At 32.0% G+C, this 20,420-nt stretch overlaps 1 protein-coding gene across 3 annotated transcripts in view; it reads right to left on the bottom strand.

The window, feature by feature from the left end:
• Positions 1–20,420, bottom strand: part of LOC126881066 (zinc finger protein 271-like) — a 183,526-nt gene that overhangs the window by 74,219 nt on the left and 88,887 nt on the right. For all 3 annotated transcript variants that reach the window (XM_050645088.1, XM_050645086.1, XM_050645093.1), the window contains exons 2-3: positions 12,630–13,064; positions 4,750–4,922 (exon numbers count right to left, since the gene is read on the bottom strand). In XM_050645088.1, coding sequence (XP_050501045.1) covers positions 4,750–4,922; positions 12,630–13,064 — 608 coding nt within the window. The remainder of the gene's footprint in view (positions 1–4,749; positions 4,923–12,629; positions 13,065–20,420) is intronic.

Raw genomic sequence — 20,420 nt, 5'->3', positions numbered from 1 at the left:
TGATTATCCAAAATATACAAAATATTATGTGCAACAACTTCAGGTCCGCCCCCCCCTGAATATTTTTATATGGGCACTCGTGACTGTCAACACTTAAAATTCTTACTAACCAGTGTGTAGGTAAGCAGGTGATGAACTTATTATTTATACAGAGTGTCCCAAAAGTAGCGGGAAAAACTGAAAAATACGTATTCAATATTTTTCAAAAATCTATCGAATGATACCAAACACGCCCCCCCCCACTCCACCCCCTGGAGGTGGGGTGGGGGTAACTTTCAAATCTTAAATAGGAATCCCCATTTTTATTGCAGATTTGGATTCCTGACGTAAAAATAAGTAACCTTTATTTGAGACATTTTAACATTAACTTTATTTTGAATCGTGGATAGATTGCGCTATAATCGAAAGAAACGATTTATCCTGATATACTAAGTAAATTATAGAAACCGGCTAATATCTTGAGAAATATTCTTCCAAATGAGAAACCAAAAAAACGTGTTTAATATTTTTCAAAAGCATATCCAATAACATTAACACGAATCCCCCACTCTATCCCATGGAGGTGGGGTGGGGGTAATTTTAAAATCTTAAATAAGAACCCCCATTTTTTATTGTAGATTTGGATTCCTTATGAAAAAATATTGAATAGGTATTTATTTGAGACATTTTTAGAACCGTTGATAGATGGCGCTGTAACTGAAAAAATACGATTTATTAGAGCTACCAAAAAATCTAAAAAATGTCTCGAATAGATGTTACTTACTTTTTATGAGGTATTCAAATCTGCAATAAAAAAGGGGATTCCTATTTGAGATTTTAAAATTACCTCCACCCTACCTCCACGAGATGGAGTGGGGGGGGGGGCGTGATTAGTGTTATTCGTTAGGTTTTTGAAAAATATTAAAAACATATTTTTGGTTTTTTATGTGGAAGGGTATGTCTCGAGAGATTAGACCGGTTCTATAATTTACCTATTTATACTAAAATCACAAATAAGATGCACTAGAATTAAACAAACCAAGACACGTTGAATGTTACGAGGAGCAATCCCTAATCATGATTTACAATGTATAAACTTTGTAAATAATGACTTGGGATTTACAATGTATATACATTGTAAATCACGATTTGGGAGTGCTTCTCGTAACATTCAACCTGTCTTGGTTTGTTTATTTCTAGTGCATCTTTATTGTGATTGTAGTATTGGGTATCAGGATTAATAGTTTTTTCAGATTATAGCGCCATCTATCCAAAATTCAAAAAAATGTAGCGAGTAAAAGTTACACTCGAAAAATGAAAGAATACCCATGAACGATCACATCAATCACATATTTTGTATTTACTGTTTTTTTTTTCATAAATAACAAACGAGAGAGATAGATTATTAATAATCTGAATAATATGTGATTGATGCGATCGTTCATGGGTATTCTTTCATTTTTCAGACTGTATTTATTTTTGCGTAAGCAATCCGAATCTGCAATAAAAAATGTGGGTTCCTATGTGATATTTTAAAGTTACCACCACTTACCTCCAGGGTGTGGAGGGTGTATCGTGTTTGATTTTCGATTTTTCGTTTTTGATTCGATAGATTTTTGAAAAATATTGAAAACGTATTTTTCAATTTTTTGATCCGATGTATATTTCGCGAGATATTCGACCGTCCCGCTACTTTTGGGACACCCTATATAAAAATTAAGCATAAGATTTACTGATATTTTGTTTTTAAAATTAGGCTCATTTAACAGACATGTAGTCTAGAATTACCAATAATATGTTATACTAAAAACGGCTACACAAGCTCTCAGGACCCCGCTACCATATGTGCAAAGTGTACAATGAACACGGGCGCCATTCTTTAGGGACGCCAAAATCCAGGGTCAAACATTGAAAAATAATTTGCAAAAAAAATAAAAATTACTTTTAAAACAAAAGTTGAGAAATTAAATAGGATTAGGTATAAATACACACGAAACATATTTAAATTAAGTGACAGCGATCTTTTAAAACGTTGTTTTGTTCTTGAGGAATGACTGACAGATCAGGATAAGAAGGATAGGTATAGACTCCAATGATTTGTTTAATGAAATTAAAAAGTTATTTTCATTACCTGATGATACTGACCCCCTTAAGTATTTTACAACATATATTTGAAAACAATTTAATCTTCAACCTTCCAAACGTAAGCATTTCACTAAGAATCCTTTTGACATTACCTGTATCTTTAGTTGCCGAGGAGCGATCTTTTTCAAAGTTAAAAATCATTAGGTCAATGATTAGAAAAAGATTATACAAAAGGCTCAAACATTTGTAAATACATATATGCCTTAGACGAATATTGCAAATATATTTGCCAAATCGGATAAGTAACAAGGAACTTTGGAGAAAAACTAATCAAGAGCCGATAGCCAAAACGATAAATAGACGCAAATGGAAGTTTATTGGACACACATTAGGGAAAAATGAAGATGATATAACCAAACAAGCCCTAAGTAACCAACTGGAAAAAGAAAACAAGGCAGACCAATGACATCCTGAAAAAGAAATATTACCAGAGAGCTAGAAGACAATGGGTTAACATGGAAAGAGGTGAAAGCCCTGGCCAGAAACAGAGATGAAGGGAGGGGGACTGTAGAGGTCCTATATTCCAAATGGAATCAAGAGGAGTAAAGTAAGTACAATGTTTCAAGAACGATTGCCTGGGCTAGCAATATTAGCAATTGAACAAGAAATTTTTGATGGTACATATAAACGTTAGAGATGTAATTGATGAATTTGCAACAGCAAAGTCTCAGAACCAGAAAATATCGCTACTTACTACAATCATTGATTATAAACTACCCATGTGTAGTTATTAATCAATGCTATATCCCAGTAAATGGATGTGAAATACGGCGATATCGTGTAATTTTCAGGGTGACCAACTGACCAACGAATTGCACGAAAATTTGGATGTAGGTTCAAGGTTCTACCCTTACCCTCCACTTCAAAGTTGGATTTGTGTCGTAGGTTACTTTTGCTTGGGGGGTGAATATTATCCCTTCTCGATGGTGAAAAAATGTAGGTTTAAAATAAGTCCAGAAATGGATAAACTGACCAATTCTAAGCAACTTTTGTTCTATACAGTTTTGTAACTGAATCAATACTTTTTAGTTATTTGCGATAATGTTTATTTCTCAACAAAAAAAAAACATATGTTCAGACGATTTTTCGTAAATAACTCAAAAATTAAGTGTTTTATTGAAAAATATTGTTATCAAAAATGTAGCTTATAAAAAACGAAAAAAATGGTGTACCCTATTAATGAAGTCTACAGACCTAGTAAAAGCAAAATTGGAGCTCATGAGAAACATGTTCTTATTCATCAAATTCCAAATCGAATATTTTAACGTGAAATAACCAAAAAAATGAAGCACTTTTCGGGGAAAACTCATTAAAATTTAGTATGCCTTCTAAACAGTGGCGTGCTGGCCATATAAATGAATCGGTGCAATCACCGAGAGGCCGCGGCCTCTTGAGGCTGGTCGAATAAGTTTTTTTCACAAAAAATTTTAGATGTAACAAACATTTTTTTTAATTACTAATCGAATGACATTAACAAAACATTTCAACAATATTTTATACATAGCGTTCTACAAAATCATAGAGGCCGCTTTTATATAAAATCACTGGGCCACTTGAAAAGTTCCAGCACGCCACTGCTTCTAAACTTCAGTTTTTTGCTTTATTTCAAGCACCTACCTATCGACCTTCCTTCTAAAAAATAAATACATAAACATGAACCCAAATGCCTAAAGGGCGCCAAAATCCTTTTTTGCACACAGGCGCCAGCAGCCCTTACGGGGTCCCTGCACGCTATGACCTGACCATCTGACTGTCGGGGCTGCCAACGTTGGGTCTGACTGTTGGAGCGTGTGTACGTGTGTAGGCTTGTTGTACGATAAAACTGAGTCATCCTGACAGTCAAGCAGACGGATTTGGTTGAGTGGTCTTGCTATTCCAACTTCCTGACGGTCGGGTTAGATTGTAAAATTTAATGATGTATTTATGACGTGTTAACTATGAAAATTTATTACTCGAAACTGTATGTTTCGGAAGTCAAGAATTTATAAAGCCAGTGTAAGACCAATAATGACATATGCATCAGAAACAAGACCCGATACAGCCACAACACAAAGACTACTGGAAACGGCAGAGATGAGAGTACTGAGAAGAATTACAGGAAATACACTGAGAGATCGAAAGAGGAACGAAGATATTAGAAGACAATGTAACGTACAATGTATAAACGAATGGACACTAAATAGAAAAAAAGAATGGAACAACCATATAACCAGAATGGGGGAGACACGTGTGGTCAAAATAGCACGAGATAAATCACCAATCGGCAGAAGAAGTATCGGCCGACCGCGCAAAAGATGGAGCGACAACCTTCCATAGAGGTATCAATCCGCCAATGAACAAGCAGAATTGCTTATAAAGAGGAAGAAGAAGAAGAAGAACTGTATGTTTGAAAACGTTGCACTTTTCGTACTCCCAATTATGACGTTAGAAATTAAAAAAAATACGGCTTGCAAACATTATGTTTAGACAAAAAATAGTAAAATAATAATATTACGTTTTGTCAGATAGTTTGGTCGGGACGTATGTAGAGCTGACACCGGCAAGAATGGTCGAGGAATTCTGTCGTGTTAGGAGGTTTGGTCAGAGCGTGTGTAGACCTTTTCGCCATATTTTTTGATTGCTTACCTCTGGCAGTTTTTTTGCTGGTTTGATGTGCAAGCCACCTACTGGAATTATGTTTGGAGTTAGAGGTTGTGGATGGTTAAAACCTTGCATTAAATTACACAAAAGTAAAGAAATATGATTTTCAAGGGAATCTAAAGAGTCCATTTGTTTTCCAAATATTTCTTTTGCTTGACCTGAAAGAAAACACAAATTCAAAATGTGAAAAGTACACTAGATGTCGGCTATAAGTCTCAGTAGACTATTTGACTTTGGCTTGTTATGCTCTAAAATTGTTGGGCCATTTTATTGGTCAGAATTTACAAAGTGGCACGAGCAAACTAAAGAATAGACAGATGGTTCCCTATCTTTCCGTCTGTGAATCAATAGTAACAAACGGATAAATTCAGTTCTTTACCTTCAGTATATTTTCTTACTTTAGTAATGAAATCTACCTCTTTTTTCAACCAGATCCTTGGTAAACATAAAGAATCTACATAACCATCTTTCATTATAGTGTTTATAGTCCGGGGCAAAGCACATAACCATTTTTATTATAAAAAATAGAATGGTTTACCCTTTTGCTTCGCACACACAGCTACTAAAAAGAAACTAAACTAGTCGGTAACTAGAATTATCAACTGGTTATCAACTATGGCTCGCACACTACGCTACTGAAAATTAATAAAACGAATCACTTCTTGACTGTACTTTGTACTGAGTAGCTTTGTTAGGCGGAGTTTAAGTTTATATATGTTGTTCTGAAGCTATTTTCTTGTAGAATTTTTGTAATTAACTAGTTTTTGATGGGAAATAAGTCACAATTTTACTAAAAAATGATTTTATTAACGTTTCAACGTCCAAATCGGATGCCGTTGTCAAAATACAAAAAATATTAATGAATTAAACAAAAATGTTGTTGCTTAGTAAAAAATTCTTTTATATCTAATAATGTATTTAATCTGAGTCATTTATATCGGCCATTCAGACATATATTATACAATTTAAAGTAGAAGACTTTAAAATGATATTGTTGTTATTATTTAGTGTCACCGTTGCATGTAGTTGTATTTTTAAAGACAGATCACATGTTATGATTTTTTTGTGACGGATATTCTTGAGTTGGGGTTGATTTCATGTAATCGAATGAACTATATTTTAGTAAAGTCGTTCCAGGAACGCAACTCATAAATATTGGCAATATCATTTTAAAGTCTTCTTAAAATGTATAATATATATGTCTGAATTGCCGATATAAATGAGTCAGATTAAATAAATTATTAGAAGAATTTTTTACTAAGCAACAACATTTTTGTTTAATTCATTAATATTTTTTATATTTAGACAACAGCATCCGATTTGGAGGTCGAAACGTTAATAAAATCATTTTTTAGTAAAATTGTGGCTTATTTCCCATCAACACTAGTTAATTAAGTTTATATAAGCACGGATGCTTTCCACTTCTTGCACTAATTTTATATTAAACGAATCTTCCGACAATTTCGCGTGTTAAACTAATAAGGCCATCCGCACACACAGCTACTAAAAAGAAACCGGTTGGTAACTTTAGTTACCAATCAGTTACTTAGTAGTCACTGCCCATGCTTAGTAGTCACAGCGCTACTAGTTAGCTGCGAGAGTGATCAGTCGACAGCGGACTGAACATGCAGGTCGCTTGGGGACTAGTTTCCAGCCTTTTGCGATATTTTATTAAAGTTTAAGGATCCCCCAAACCAACGCGACACTTTCGCAACCGCAACCTACGCGGAATCGCGGCGAATCGATAGGCACGGCGGATTATGAACGTGTTCAGACCACTTTGCGCGGAATCCGCAACGGTCGCGGCAGAACAGCGTTCCTTTCATGAATCGCTGCATGCACGGTTTTTTCCGCTACCGTTGTAGTTTCGCGTGTTTTAAAATGGTTGTTACAGAAAAACTCATTGCAATTGTTAAACAATATCCTATAATATATGATTTAACGGACGAAAATTATAAAAATATAAGAAAAAAGGATAAAGTCTGGAATAGTATAGGGTCAGAGGAGAAAATGATAAATTTTCATTATATATTATAATATTATTATTAATTTGCGTGCATAGAGATTACGCCCACTTAAAAATTTGGTCATTTTTGATGTCTTGTATTTCCTAAACCTGTTGGCCGATTTAAAAATATAATTTGTTCACATTTGTATGGCGAATAGTCGCGTCGGCTTTCGCGTCAATATGGGGAACCCTTGTCCGCTACCGCTCCGCCTGCGAATGTTCCGCTACGGAAAATTCGCGTCGCAAAACTTTCGCGTCGGTTTGGGGGATCCTTACACGCGAAATTGGCGGAACAGTCGTTTAATATAAAATTAGTGCAAGAAGTGGAAAACATCCGTGCCTATATAAACTTAATAGACTAGTTTTGAACAAAAAATCATAACATGTGATCTGTCTTTAAAAATACAACTACATGCAACGGTGACACTAAATAATAACAACAATATCATTTTAAAGTCTTCTACTTTAAAATGTATAATATATGTCTGAATTGCCGATATAAATAAGTCAGATTAAATACATTATTAGAATAACTTTTTACTAAGCAACAACATTTTTGTTTAATTCATGTATTTTTTTTTATTTTTTGTATTTTGACAACGGCATCTGATTTGGACGTCGAAACGTTAATAAAATCATTTTTTAGTAAAATTTTGGCTTATTTCCCATCAAAAACTAGTTAATTACAAAAATTCAAGAAGTGACTCGTTTTATTAATTTTCAGTAGCGTAGTGTGCGAGCCATAGTTGATAACCAGTTGATAATTCTAGTTACCAACTATAGTTTAGTTTCTTTTTATTAGCTATGTGTACGAAAGGCCTTAAATATCACAAAAGGCTGGAAACTAGTCCCCAAGTGACCTGCATGTCCAGTCCGTTGTCGACTGATCACTCCCGCATTATAGACCGGCTGCTAACTAGTAGCGCTGTGTGCGGACACTCATTAAAATACATGGGAAGTGACTACTAAGTAACTGATTGGTAACTGTGGTTACCAACTGGTTTCTTTTTAGTAGCTGTGTGTGCGGATGGCCTAACAGACATAGGGAGGTAGTGTCAAATTTGACCGGAGCATTTTAGCATGGCTGGTTTCTTATTATTTAGGTAGGTGCTCCAAAGCTTATTAAGAAATGATGTGTCAGCTGGCCCAAAACCGGGGATTTTAGTCAAGAAAAAGTAAAACATGAAAGTTGATGGACCAACGCTAGAGCTTAAATGTCAAATAATTATATACGTTACTCAGAACATTTAATGGACTTGCTTACTTGGCGCCTACCTTTCACTCAGGAGATCGGGGTTCAAATCCTGGCGCGGAAAATTCTTTTTGTATTTTAAAATGACATTTTATTTTGAAAAATATTTATTTTTCTAATACCACGTTTTTATTATTTATATGAGACAATATAAAAAAATCTGTATGTCTTTTATAGAATCGCAAACTATGCATTTTTTGTCATATTATGATTGATCTTAATAAGCAAATGTGTTTACATGAACCCCTGAAGGTTCCTGAGTTGGTAAGACCAACAATCTAAGTGAAAAGGGAGATATTATTTGTTATTTTTTTGGACACACTGTTTTTTCTTAATTTTATATGTTGTAGAACCGAAAGATACAACCCTAAATTTTCACTTTTCTATCACCAACCCCCATGTTTCTATCACCAACCTATTCTCTATAATATATATAAAATTTAATATACAAAAAACAGTTTGTCTAAAAAGATAAAAAATGTCAGGAGGGGGGTGGGGTGGGGAGGCCAACCCCCCTTTTCACTTAGATTGGTCGTACTAACTCAGGAAGCTTCAGGGGTTCATGTACAGTAATTTTGCTTATTAAGGTGAATCATAATATTTATCATCAAATGTATATATTATGCTATTTCATAAGTTCTATGCATAATTCTATAAAAGACATACAGATTTTTTTATATTGTCTCGTATAAATAATAAAAACGTGGTATTATAAAAATAAATATTTTTCAAAATAAATGTCAATTTAAAAAACAAAAAGAATTTTCCGCGCCAGGATTTGAACCCCGATCTCCTTAGTGAAAGGTAGGCGCCAAGTAAGCAAGTCCATTAAATGTTCTGAGTAACGTATATAAATATTTGACATTTAAGCTGTAGCGTTGGTCCATCAACTTTCATATTTACCTTTTCTTGACTAAAATCCCCGGTTTTGGGCCAGCTGACACATCATTTGTTAATAAGCTTTGGAGCACCTACCTAAATAATAAGAAACCAGCCATGCTAAAATGCTTCGGTAAAATTTGACACTACCTCCCTGGCTAATATTTATAACTGGGTAGTTTACTAAATTGATGTTTTAAACGTCACCTTTACCAGAGAAATCGTTTCGATGAAACACCATAAAATTCAAAAGATATGTAGCTCTAAATGAGATTGGAGTTTCGTGGGCGAAATAGAGTGGGACAAATTAAAAACAGAAATTTTAACGATTCTTCCGAAAAATATTAAATTTTTTACCATCAGATATAGTAACAGAACACTTTTCTTTTCTTTAGAAAACTGTTAAAATTTAATATTTTTTTGAAAAATCGTTAAAATTTCTGTTTTTTGTTTGATAGTTTTTTGACAATTATATTTTAAAATAAACGGGCAATCCAAATCAATTGTTTATTTGTTGGTGCAACTGGTCATTAGTTTCGGTTTTGCTGTCATTTCCAGTTAAAAGGTTATGACCGGGAATTTGGCAAAAATGACACAAAATTCGTGAATTCGTATAGAAATCGACACAACTACCCTTTCAGACTAAGACACTGTGTCTTAAAAATTGCAGCAAAGCATTGTTTTAAATGAGCGACTACAGACGAGCCACTTTTGAGTGTCTGGCTGATTTTAGTGGATCAACAATGCTGGTGTCATACACCAGTGTCTTAGTATGAAAGAGTACTAAGTGTTCAAATGTCGACTTCCGGTTCTACTTTTAAAGAGTTTTCTGGTCACTTTGGGTGAATCCCTAGAAAGTCCAATTGCTTGTTTAAAACAAATCATCACGATTGTATCTACAATACCGGGTGTCCACTTATATTTTCCCACATTTTAACTGCCTATAACTTCTAAACGGCTCAAGGTACAAATATGCGGTTTTCGCTGAAATGTTTTATTTTAGTAAAAGTTTTGTCTCAATGGATTGAATTCTTTATGTCGCTTTCAAATACGAAAAAAAATGGCGGATTTTTGAAAAAAACGTTGTTGACTTTTTTTAATGGAACACCCAGTATATTTTTCTGTAAATTGAAAGAAAGGACATTCACCTATCCAGCGATATAAAGTTTTTAAAAATCGGTTGTCAAATTACTGAGTAATTAATTTTTAAAATGAAAGGTGCAACGTGGATATCACATACCTAAATAACATACTAAGCAAATTATTGATATTATGTGATTTCCAGATTGCATTTCCCATTTTAAAAATTAATTGCTCATTTGACAACCGATTTTAAAAAATTTTATATCGCTGGATAGGTAAATGACCGTTTTTTAAATTTTTTAGGTAAAAGACCATTTTTTATATTGCTTTTAATTAAAAAATGGCGGATTTTTGAAAAAAAACTTTGTTAACTCTTTATATTAAAACACCCAATATATTTTTTTGTAACTTGAAAAAACGGTCATTTACCTATCCAGCGATATAATTTTTTTTAAATCGGTTGTTAAATGACTGCGCAATTAATTTTTAAAATGAGAGATGCAATGTGGAAATCACATAACAATATCATTTTGCTTATACAGGGTGAGGCAGATAACTGGCCTATTAGAAGTATCTCGAGAACTAAAATCAACAGAATCATGAAAATTGGAATACAGTGGTTTTGAAGGATGATCTATTAAATGAAAATATTTTCATCTCTTTGCAACTTCCGGTTATACCAGGGTGAGGCAGATAACTGGCCTATTAGAAGTATCTCGAGAACTAAAATCAACAGAATCATGAAAATTGGAATACAGGGGTTTTGAAGGATGATCTATTAAATGAAAATATTTTCATCTCTTTGCAACTTCCGGTTATACCAGGGTGAGGCAGATAACTGGCCTATTAGAAGTATCTCGAGAACTAAAATCAACAGAATCATGAAAATTGGAATACAGGGGTTTTGAAGGATGATCTATTAAATGAAAATATTTTCATCTCTTTGCAACTTCCGGTTATACCGGAAGTTGCTTATAACTTCGTTTTTTTAAATGGGACACCCTGTATATTTTTACATTTTTGGATTCTCTTCGATGTCTTATTTCTTAAAATATGACGATTTGTAATGTTATACAGGGTATTTTAAAGGATAATTACGTTTTTTTATTAATTTCGTAGCAATGTTCACACCCTGTAGAATTGTAGTAGTTTGACAACTAAAACTCTACTTACGTTCAAATGATTTTTAATATAGTCTACTATTGTTAAGAACCACTAGTATAGCTAAATTTTTAATTTTAGTATACAGGGTTGGTCGAAACTCGGAATGAGTATTTTCTGAGTTTTCTTAAATGGAACACCCTGTATTTTAGTATTGTAATAAAATGATATTTTATGGTACTTTTTTATTTCTTAAGCATTCCCTATACCTAACTGCTTTAATTTGTGCTTAATTGTTAGTCGCACCAACAATCTTAACTACGTAGGTATTTTGATAGCTAAACCATTATTGGTAATTTTAAGGATCAGTCTGGATTAATATGTATTTATTTTTGAAAAATTTTTTTGTAATTAATTATTTTCACGGCCAACCTAATAAAATTTTACGTATTTTTTGTTGCAGTTAATGTTTAGCTTTAATCACCAATAACTCACAAATTAAAGCAGTTAGATATATGGAATACTTATAAAATAAAAAAGTACTATGAAATATCATTTCATTACAATACTAAAATACAGGGTTTTCTATTTAAGAAAACTCAGAAAATATTCATTCTGAGTTTCGACCAACCCTGTATACTAAAATTTCAAAATAAGCTATACTAATGATTCTTAACAATAATAGACTATATTAGAAATCACTTAAACGTAATCAGAGTTTTTAATGTCAAACTATTACAATTCTACAGGGTGTGAATTTTGCTACGAAATTAATAAAAAAACGTAAATATCTTTTAAAATACCCTATATAGTATTACAAAATCTCATATTTTAAGAAAGAAGATATTGAGGAAAATCCAAAAATGTAAAAATATACAGGGTGTCCCATTTAAAAAAACCAAGTTATAACTAACCTAAGTCCGGTATAACCGGAAGTTGCAAAGAGATGAAAATATTTTCATTTAAAAGATCATCCCTTAAAACCCCTTTATTCCAATTTTTATGATTCTGTTACCTTTAGTTCTCGATATATTTCTAATAGGCCAGTTATCTGCCTCACCCTATATATAGCTTATATAGTAGTTATGTTATTTAGGTATGTGAAATCCACGTTGCACCTCTCATTTTAAAAATTAATTACTTAGTGATTTGACAACCGATTTTGAAAAACGTTATATCGCTGGATAGGTGAATGACCTTTCTTTCAATTTGTGGAAAAATATACTGGGTGTTCCATTAAAAAAAGTCAACAACGTTTTTTTCAAAAATCCGCCATTTTTTTTCGTATTTGAAAGTGATATAAAAAATTCAATCCATTCAGACAAACCTTTTACTAAAATAAAACATTTCAGCGAAAACCGCATATTTCTATCTTAAGCCGTTTAGAAGTTATAGGCAGTTAAAATGGGGGAAAATATAAGTGGACACCCGGTATTTTGCATATTATGTTCCCAGTACATGAAGACTCTTAATGAAAGTTTAATATGAGCCGTAGCTAAAAAGGGATTTTGACGGTGGATTAAAATAAAATTATAAACTTACCCTCGACAACGTTGTTTAAATAATATTTTCTTACTAGGCCCTCAGCTCTTATCCAATAGAAATTTTTGAGTCGCTGAAGGAAAGTAGTCACTTTGCCGAATTCTGCTAAAGAATATGGAATATAGGATAACGCCACATTGTTTCCAAAATTTTCCGAAACAATCTGAGGTAGTAGAAAAGCTGTTACTTCCACTGCAGGAGGATAGTGGAATCTTTGAATTAAGGGCAAAGTACATGGACCGCAGGTGTTGTCAAATATAATCAAATCAAATCTATAATCCTTTGGATAGTTTAGAATTGTCTTCAGAGCATCTGAGTGCAATATATAGTTACAACTAATAAGGCTGTAGTCGACAAATCCCATGAAATGCTTAAAAACTGTCATTTCAAAAAATGCTAGGTAATCCATTTCGTGATCTAGCTCCTCAACGAAACCTACAAAATATATTTTTATTTTTTCACTTATTTCAAAATTTCAACTTATCCTACAATATAGTAATAATAGGGAACTTGCATAAATTTTTAAATTCTAAAAAAATGTTATAAATCACAACAGAACTTAATTTAAAACATGTATCAGATAAAAATTTTTTGTAGGTCTTTTGTTTGGCCCCCAAAGGCAATTTAAAATTCAAATTAAAACAGGTGGCCTAAAACGCGTCGTGACGTCATTCGTTTGTGCCGGGTGTCCCAATAAGAATGTCTCTTGGCCATATCTCAGGAACCGTTTATAGTAGAGCTTTGAAATAAAAAATTTTATAACAAAAGTTGTCTCAGGAAAAGCCTGGAAATTATTTTCATAATTGTGAGACCACCGCTAGAGGGCGTAATTGAATATCAAAAATTAAAAAATCTAAATTTTACAAAATTTTCCTAATGAAGGGACACTGGAAATCCGATCGTCTTATTCTTCATAAAATTCTACGCATATTTGATTTGACAAGTTTAGGTCTACCTTTGGAAATAAGAGGTGGGGGTGAGTGGGAACCTTGTTATGAAAAACTGGCTGTGAGTCCGCTTCTGCTTAATCAAATTTTGCAAACTTGGTCTTGTTGAATATAGATCTTTTTCGTCAATGTAAAAGTTATGATTTCGAACCAACTTACTGAGTAATATGCCAGCTAGAAGGCGTTATTTAAGTTTTTTCAGAAATCTAGTGTTCCTTGGAAAATATTAAATACAAACATGCATTTTTAATACCATATTACAAAATTAGACAAAATTAGCAACAGAATAGCGAAAACCGCATGTTAATACCTTTTTTCTATCTCGAGATATCTTACAAAACGTGTAAATTTAAAAACATAACTGTTACTGTCACAGGTAAACGAAATTCATTAAAAGTAGTGTGCTATGGAAACAACAAAGAAACATTTTCCAGCTGTCAACGTATATTAGGTCTTTTCAACGCTTCTCATTTGTTTCGAGCCTCGTTCATATCTCTTAATATTATACACGGATTATACGGCATATGACAGAGGCTCGAAACAAATGAGAAGCGTTGAAAAGCCCTATTACAAAGAAATAAAAACAACTATTTAGTGATGACATAAAGGTTCAAATTTTTGCCCATCATTTTCGTTGCAAACATTTATTCTTTCAAGAGTAGATTGAACAGCAGTCTCAGTTTCTGCTCTCGATATGCTTTGAATGGCGTTTAGTATTCTCTGGATAATGTATTCTAGAGTAGTGTATGATGGGTAACAATTTGAATATTTAGATCGTCACTAAGTAGTTCTTTTTGTTCTGTGATATATTTAATTTTAATAGTATTGTTTCTCTTTATATTGTTGTTTTAATTAATTATATTTTTATACGTTGACATCTGGAAAATGTTATTTTGTTTGTTTCCACAGCACACTACTTTTCATTAACTTAGTTTACCGGTGATAGTAACAGTTATGTATAAAATTTACACGTTTCTCGAGATATCTTGAGATAGAAAAAAGGTATCGACATGCGGTTTTCGCTATTCTATTGCTAATTTAATCTTATTTTATAAAGTATGATTAAAAATGCATACTTGTATTTAATATTTTCCAAAGAAAACTAGATTTCTGAAAAAAATTAAATAACGCCTCCCAGATGGCTTATTACTTATTACGATGGTTCAAAATTATCACGCTTACATTGAAGAAAAAGATCTGTCTTCAACAAGACCCAGTTTTCAAAATTTGATTTAGCAGAACCGGACTTACAGCCATTTTTTCATAACAAGGTTCCCACTCACCCCCCCCTCTTATTTGCAAAGATAGAGTTAAACTTGTTAAATCAAATATGCGCAGAATTTGATGAAGAATACAATAATCGGATTTCCAGTGCCCCTTCATTAGGAAAATTTTGTAAAATTTAGATTTTTTTATTTTTGATATTCAATTACGCCCTCTAGCGGTGGACCCACAATTATGAAAATAATTTTCAGGCTTTTCCTGAGGCAACTTTTGTTATAAAATTTTTTATTTCAAAGCTCTACTATAAACGGTTCCTGAGATATGGCCGAGAGCCATTCTTATTGGGACACCCGGTACATTTACATTTTTCCAACAAAGTAAACAGAATTTTAAATTAGACGTTATAAACGTCAGTAGAAAATACATTTATTTGACGTTACAAGTGTTTTGATCGTTTGAACTATTCATAGAAAACTGTACTTTTACAAAATGGTTTTATTTTCCGTAGTAAACCTTCTTTCCTTTCCTTCAATAACTATATCAAACCCCAATGTCAACAAACTGGTATATATTATTACAATGACATACGATAAATGTTAATAGAATATAAAAATTTTGCCTTTATTTCGCGACGAGGTATACCAAAATAGATGGAGGCCAATAAACTAAAGAAGAAGAAGAAGAATATACCTAATTATAACCATAAACGGAACCATATAGTTAAACTGAGTGACGTCACGGGCCGTTTGACCTATTTTAAGATACCGAAGACTTTAAATTTGTACTTCTAAGTTATTATGAGTTTTTGAAGCGTGAAATTTTAAGAATTTAAGGAACTCTTTTAAGCAGCTTGCAAACGCTGCAAATATTTCCTCCGTACCAAATAAATAACCTATTGGCTACTAATGACAAAAGAGTATATGATTGTCTAATCAAATTTATACATAGTACAAAAATGTATGTCTGTAATCAATTTTAGCCAATCTCGTTAACCTTTTTTTTTACCCAATTGTTTATTTTCCTTCCTTTTCCCTATTTATAGTAATGTCTTTTAGGAATTTTTAAGAGGTTTTTTTTTCTTTTGACTAATTTGATCTGTTTGCAATAGTAGGTATAGATAGACACTTTTTTATTTAATATTAAGTAAATTAAAATAATATGTTTTTCTTTTTAATAATTTGTATTAGGTTTAATAGTTTTTTTGTATTAGTATTAATTATTATCAAGTTGTATCTGGCTAAATAGGTAAGTGCTAAAGTCACAAAAAAAAAGTTATGAGTTTTTGAAGCGTGAAATTTTGGAAATCTCATTTTTATACAAAACTGAACATTATTATGTAATAAAAAAATGTACAAGTTCCCTATTATTTTATTACCAAATAAATAATTTTCCAATGATTATGTTTTAATGATTTGAACTTCAAATCGTATATTAAGATTTTTCATCACGTGTTTAATTATGTTCAATTAGATTATTATTATACCGGGAATATTCTACCTTACATTATTATGGTGTGAATAATTTTTAGGTAAGTAGTTTGTTTCTGTTTAATTACAAGAGTTTTGACAACTGTCACATTTAAGAAAATGAACCACATATAATGTGAAATTGTCACGAGAACAATAAAAATTGGCAATTTTTAGCGCTCGAGTGTACTTCGGTAAGATTATTTTATAAATAAAACTGTATTTATAAATAATTTTATCTAATATGTCATTGATATTTTCATCTGAATATTTGCTAAACTGTGCTGTTAACTTTGACAAGTTACAAAATGTGTGTCACATTAATTGGGTTAAATGTCACTGAATGTTTTATATGTAAGTATTAAAAAATAATCTGTCGAATATCAGACAATAGTAAGAGTAATTAGGAAAATAATGCTCCAATTTTGTTCTCAAACTTGTTTCCATTCGGCAATAGTCACTCGAGCTTTCCGGGCTCTCGTGTCAATTGCCAAGCAACAAGTTTTTCAGAAAGTGTCGCATTATTGTCAATTTATTCTCACTCTCTTGTAATGTTAATGCTGAGAATATTCTTCGATAGCATAGTCATTTACTCTATGTTTTTGCTGTAAATTTTAAAGAATCGCTTGAACTTGAATCGATTGACTTGAAATTTGGCATACACACATGCCAAAGAAAAAAAAAGTGATATTTTGCCGATGTGTGCTTTACTATATTCGTTTGATGGGCAACGAATATAGATGCTAATAAAATAAGAAGTACAAGGAGAAACACTCTTTCTCGGGGGTGAAAAAACATACATTCAAAATAAGTCCGGAAGTGGACAATCTTACTAATTATAAGCAGTTTTTGTTCTATAGAGTTTTTTCACCAAAGTCAATCGTTCCGACTTATTTGCGAGTGAACATGTTAATTTTTCAACAAAAAGAAAATACGTTTTTATACGGTTTTTCGCAAATATTGTTGTATTTTAGGTTTTAGACCATGCAGAACTTTTTATTAAGAATTACTTTTTTTTTCGTAAAATTAATAATAAAAGAGTTATCTGAATTGAAATAACTGAAAATAATGTTAGTTATCCATAATTTTTCTAAAAAAAACTTTTCAATTAGATGGATGTAAATGCATGCTAGAATATAGTTTTTAATTCCAAACAACTTTTCATAATAGCAATTTTCAATATTGTGAAAAATAAAGCTACTTTACTCTTGAGTGAAATTTAAACTTGTTGACATACCTCGTATAATATTTAAAAAAATTGATATTTGATGGTTAAATCTTAGGTTTTGGACCATGCAGAGCTTTTTATGAAGAATAACTTTTTTTCGTAAAATTAATAATAAAAAAGTTTTCCATATGGATACAACTTACAGGGAAATACTGTATTATGAATTTTGACCTTATGGGTATATTGAATAAAAATAAGTGTTGCCTTAGAGATAGGAACTTTTAAACAAAAGCTAATACTTATAAGGATAAGATATTATATATTTTTTATATTTGAATAAAAATAAGTTTTTTCTGGTAAGGGAAATACGGGAGAACATTCTAATTAAAAATATACTTGTCACTTGTCAGTGTCTTGTTTGTAAGTGTTTACTTTTAATATTGTCTTGTGATGTTATTTATAAGATGAACTGAAAATGTATACTGATTAGTACACGAAACACGAAACGTCTTCCAATAATTGGATGAATTAGCTGATATCCTTTCTCTTATTCTCCAACCTTTGACGGAAAACTCTTCATTATAGACTCTGTCAATTATAATTATCTAGAATGAGTGATATTAAATAATTCCTCGCTTCTGTTTTGGGGGTTTTTGAATGGGCATAGTAACCATGGAGGAATTTCATATCCACTATCTCTAAGAAGGCAAAAGTGCCTCTAAACCTGTATGTATAATTTGATAAATCGAACTTTGTTTCCAAATTCTGTACTCGTGAACACTTCCAGGCCACTCAGTGGCGCAAACCAATTGTGACACCAATGGCGAAACCAATTGTGTCGCAAATTCCTCGGTAGAATGCAGTAGGATGTGGTTACCCATACTGAAAGAGGAAGTCAATAGAAAGAAAATACCACGATTAGTAAGTCAATAACATATCGAGTTAGTACAAATTTTATATTTTAATATTACTTATATATCTGTGTATTATGAATATTATTTATAATTTAAAAAACATATATTATATATTAAACTCAGAATTTGGTATTAGTTTTGAGAGTAAACTAAATGTAAGACCAAATACTTACGATGTCGGGATAATATCACGAAGTTTTTTCCTGGTTTTCCCTCGTGATTTACTATGAAATCTCTAACGCGAGAATTTTACTGTCACCGTTGCATTTGGTTGTCTTTTTAAAGACAGATCACATGCTATGATTTTTTTGTGGCGGATATTCTTGAGTTGGGGTTAATTTCATGTTAGTCCATGTGGTGAGACCGCTCCCGTCTGAAAAACATTTCCAATTCGGTTTCTCTGCGGATTCATATTCAAAAATGTCCCCTTTAAACAAATCTAAAGGGTGCCGGAATGAATTTTTGGGCAGAAATTGTTTAAACAATTTTTTTAAACAAATACATAAGATCACCTTTTATTGCTCCAAAAAATATATTTTTAGGTTTTTTGGGTCATTCTAAACAAGAAAGGTATCTTGTGATTTTTCTCAAATTATGACAGTTTTCGAGTTATAGGCGATTTAAAATCTAAAAAATGCGAGAATACGCATTTTCGAGGCTTAAAAACTCATATTTAAATTAGTATTTTTAAGGGTGCCAATAAGTTGGATTAAAGCTTAAACATTCCTTTTCAAGATTTCGAAGAGTGATCGGGTCTGACTTCAATTTAGACCGTAGTTTTTAATTGTTAATTACGCATGTCCATCCGATTTTTTGGTCGGTGCGGCGCGCTCTATTTCAAAAATCTCCTATTTTCCTCCGAAAAATATTTTTTCTAGATTCTTTGGGACATTCTACATAAAATAAGTTTCTTGAAATTTTCTCAAAAGTTACTAGTTTTAAAGTTATAAGCGATTTAAAATGCGAAAATGTGTTTTTTGTCATTTTTCGGATTTTAAATCGCTTATAACTTTAAAACTATTAACTTTTGAGAAAAATGTCAAGAAACTTATTTTATTTAGAATGTCCCAAAGAATCTAGAAAAACTATTTTTCGGAGAAATATAGGAGATTTTTGAAAATAGTGGTCGCCGCACCGGCAAAAAAACCGGATGGACACGCATAATTAACAATTAAAAAACTACGGCCTAAATGGAAGTTAGACCCGATCACTCTTCGGAATCTTGAAAAGGAATGTTTAAACTTTAATCCAAGTTATTGACACCCTTAAAAATACTAATTTAAATATGAGTTTTTAAGCCTCGAAAATGCGTATTTTCGCATATTTTAGATTTTAAATCGCCTATAACTCAAAAACTGTCAATTCTTGAGAAAAATCACAAAATACCTTTCTTGTTTAGAATGACCCAAAAACCTAAAAATATATTTTTTGGAGCAATAAAAGGTGATCTTACGTATTTGTTTAAAAAAAATTGTTTAAACAATTTCTGCCCAAAAATTCCGTCCGGCACCCTTCAGATTTGTTTAAAGGGGACATTTTTGAATATGAATCCGGAGAGAAACCGAATTAGAAATGTTTTTCAGACGGGAGCGGTCTGACCACATGGACTATGCAATCGAATGAACTATCTTTCAGTAAAGTCGTCCCAGGAACGCAACTCATAAATATTGGCAATATCATTTTAAAGTCATCTACTTTAAAATGAATAATATATATCTGAATTGCCGATATTAATGAGTCAGATTAAATAAATTATTAGAAGAATTTTTTACTAACCAACAAAATTTTTGTTTAATTTAGTAGTATTTTATATTTTGACAACGATACCCGATTTGGGCGTAGAAACGTTAATAAAATTATTTTTTTCAATTTAATTGTGGCTCATTTCCCATCTAAATAGTTAATAATTACAAAAATGCCACAATAGACCAGGGCAGATCTGTTTTGAGGTGGATGTAAGAGGTGGCATTCGGATTTTTGCAGATGAAGCTGGGTGACAACTTCAATAATTATAATTGACTTATGCTTCTTCTCAAATATGACCGGAACAATAATAAAAAAATTAAAATATT

This window comes from Diabrotica virgifera, chromosome 1 (genome assembly GCF_917563875.1).
Source record: "Diabrotica virgifera virgifera chromosome 1, PGI_DIABVI_V3a".
NCBI lineage: Eukaryota > Metazoa > Arthropoda > Insecta > Coleoptera > Chrysomelidae > Diabrotica > Diabrotica virgifera.
This window is presented reverse-complemented; position numbering and strand designations above follow the sequence as displayed.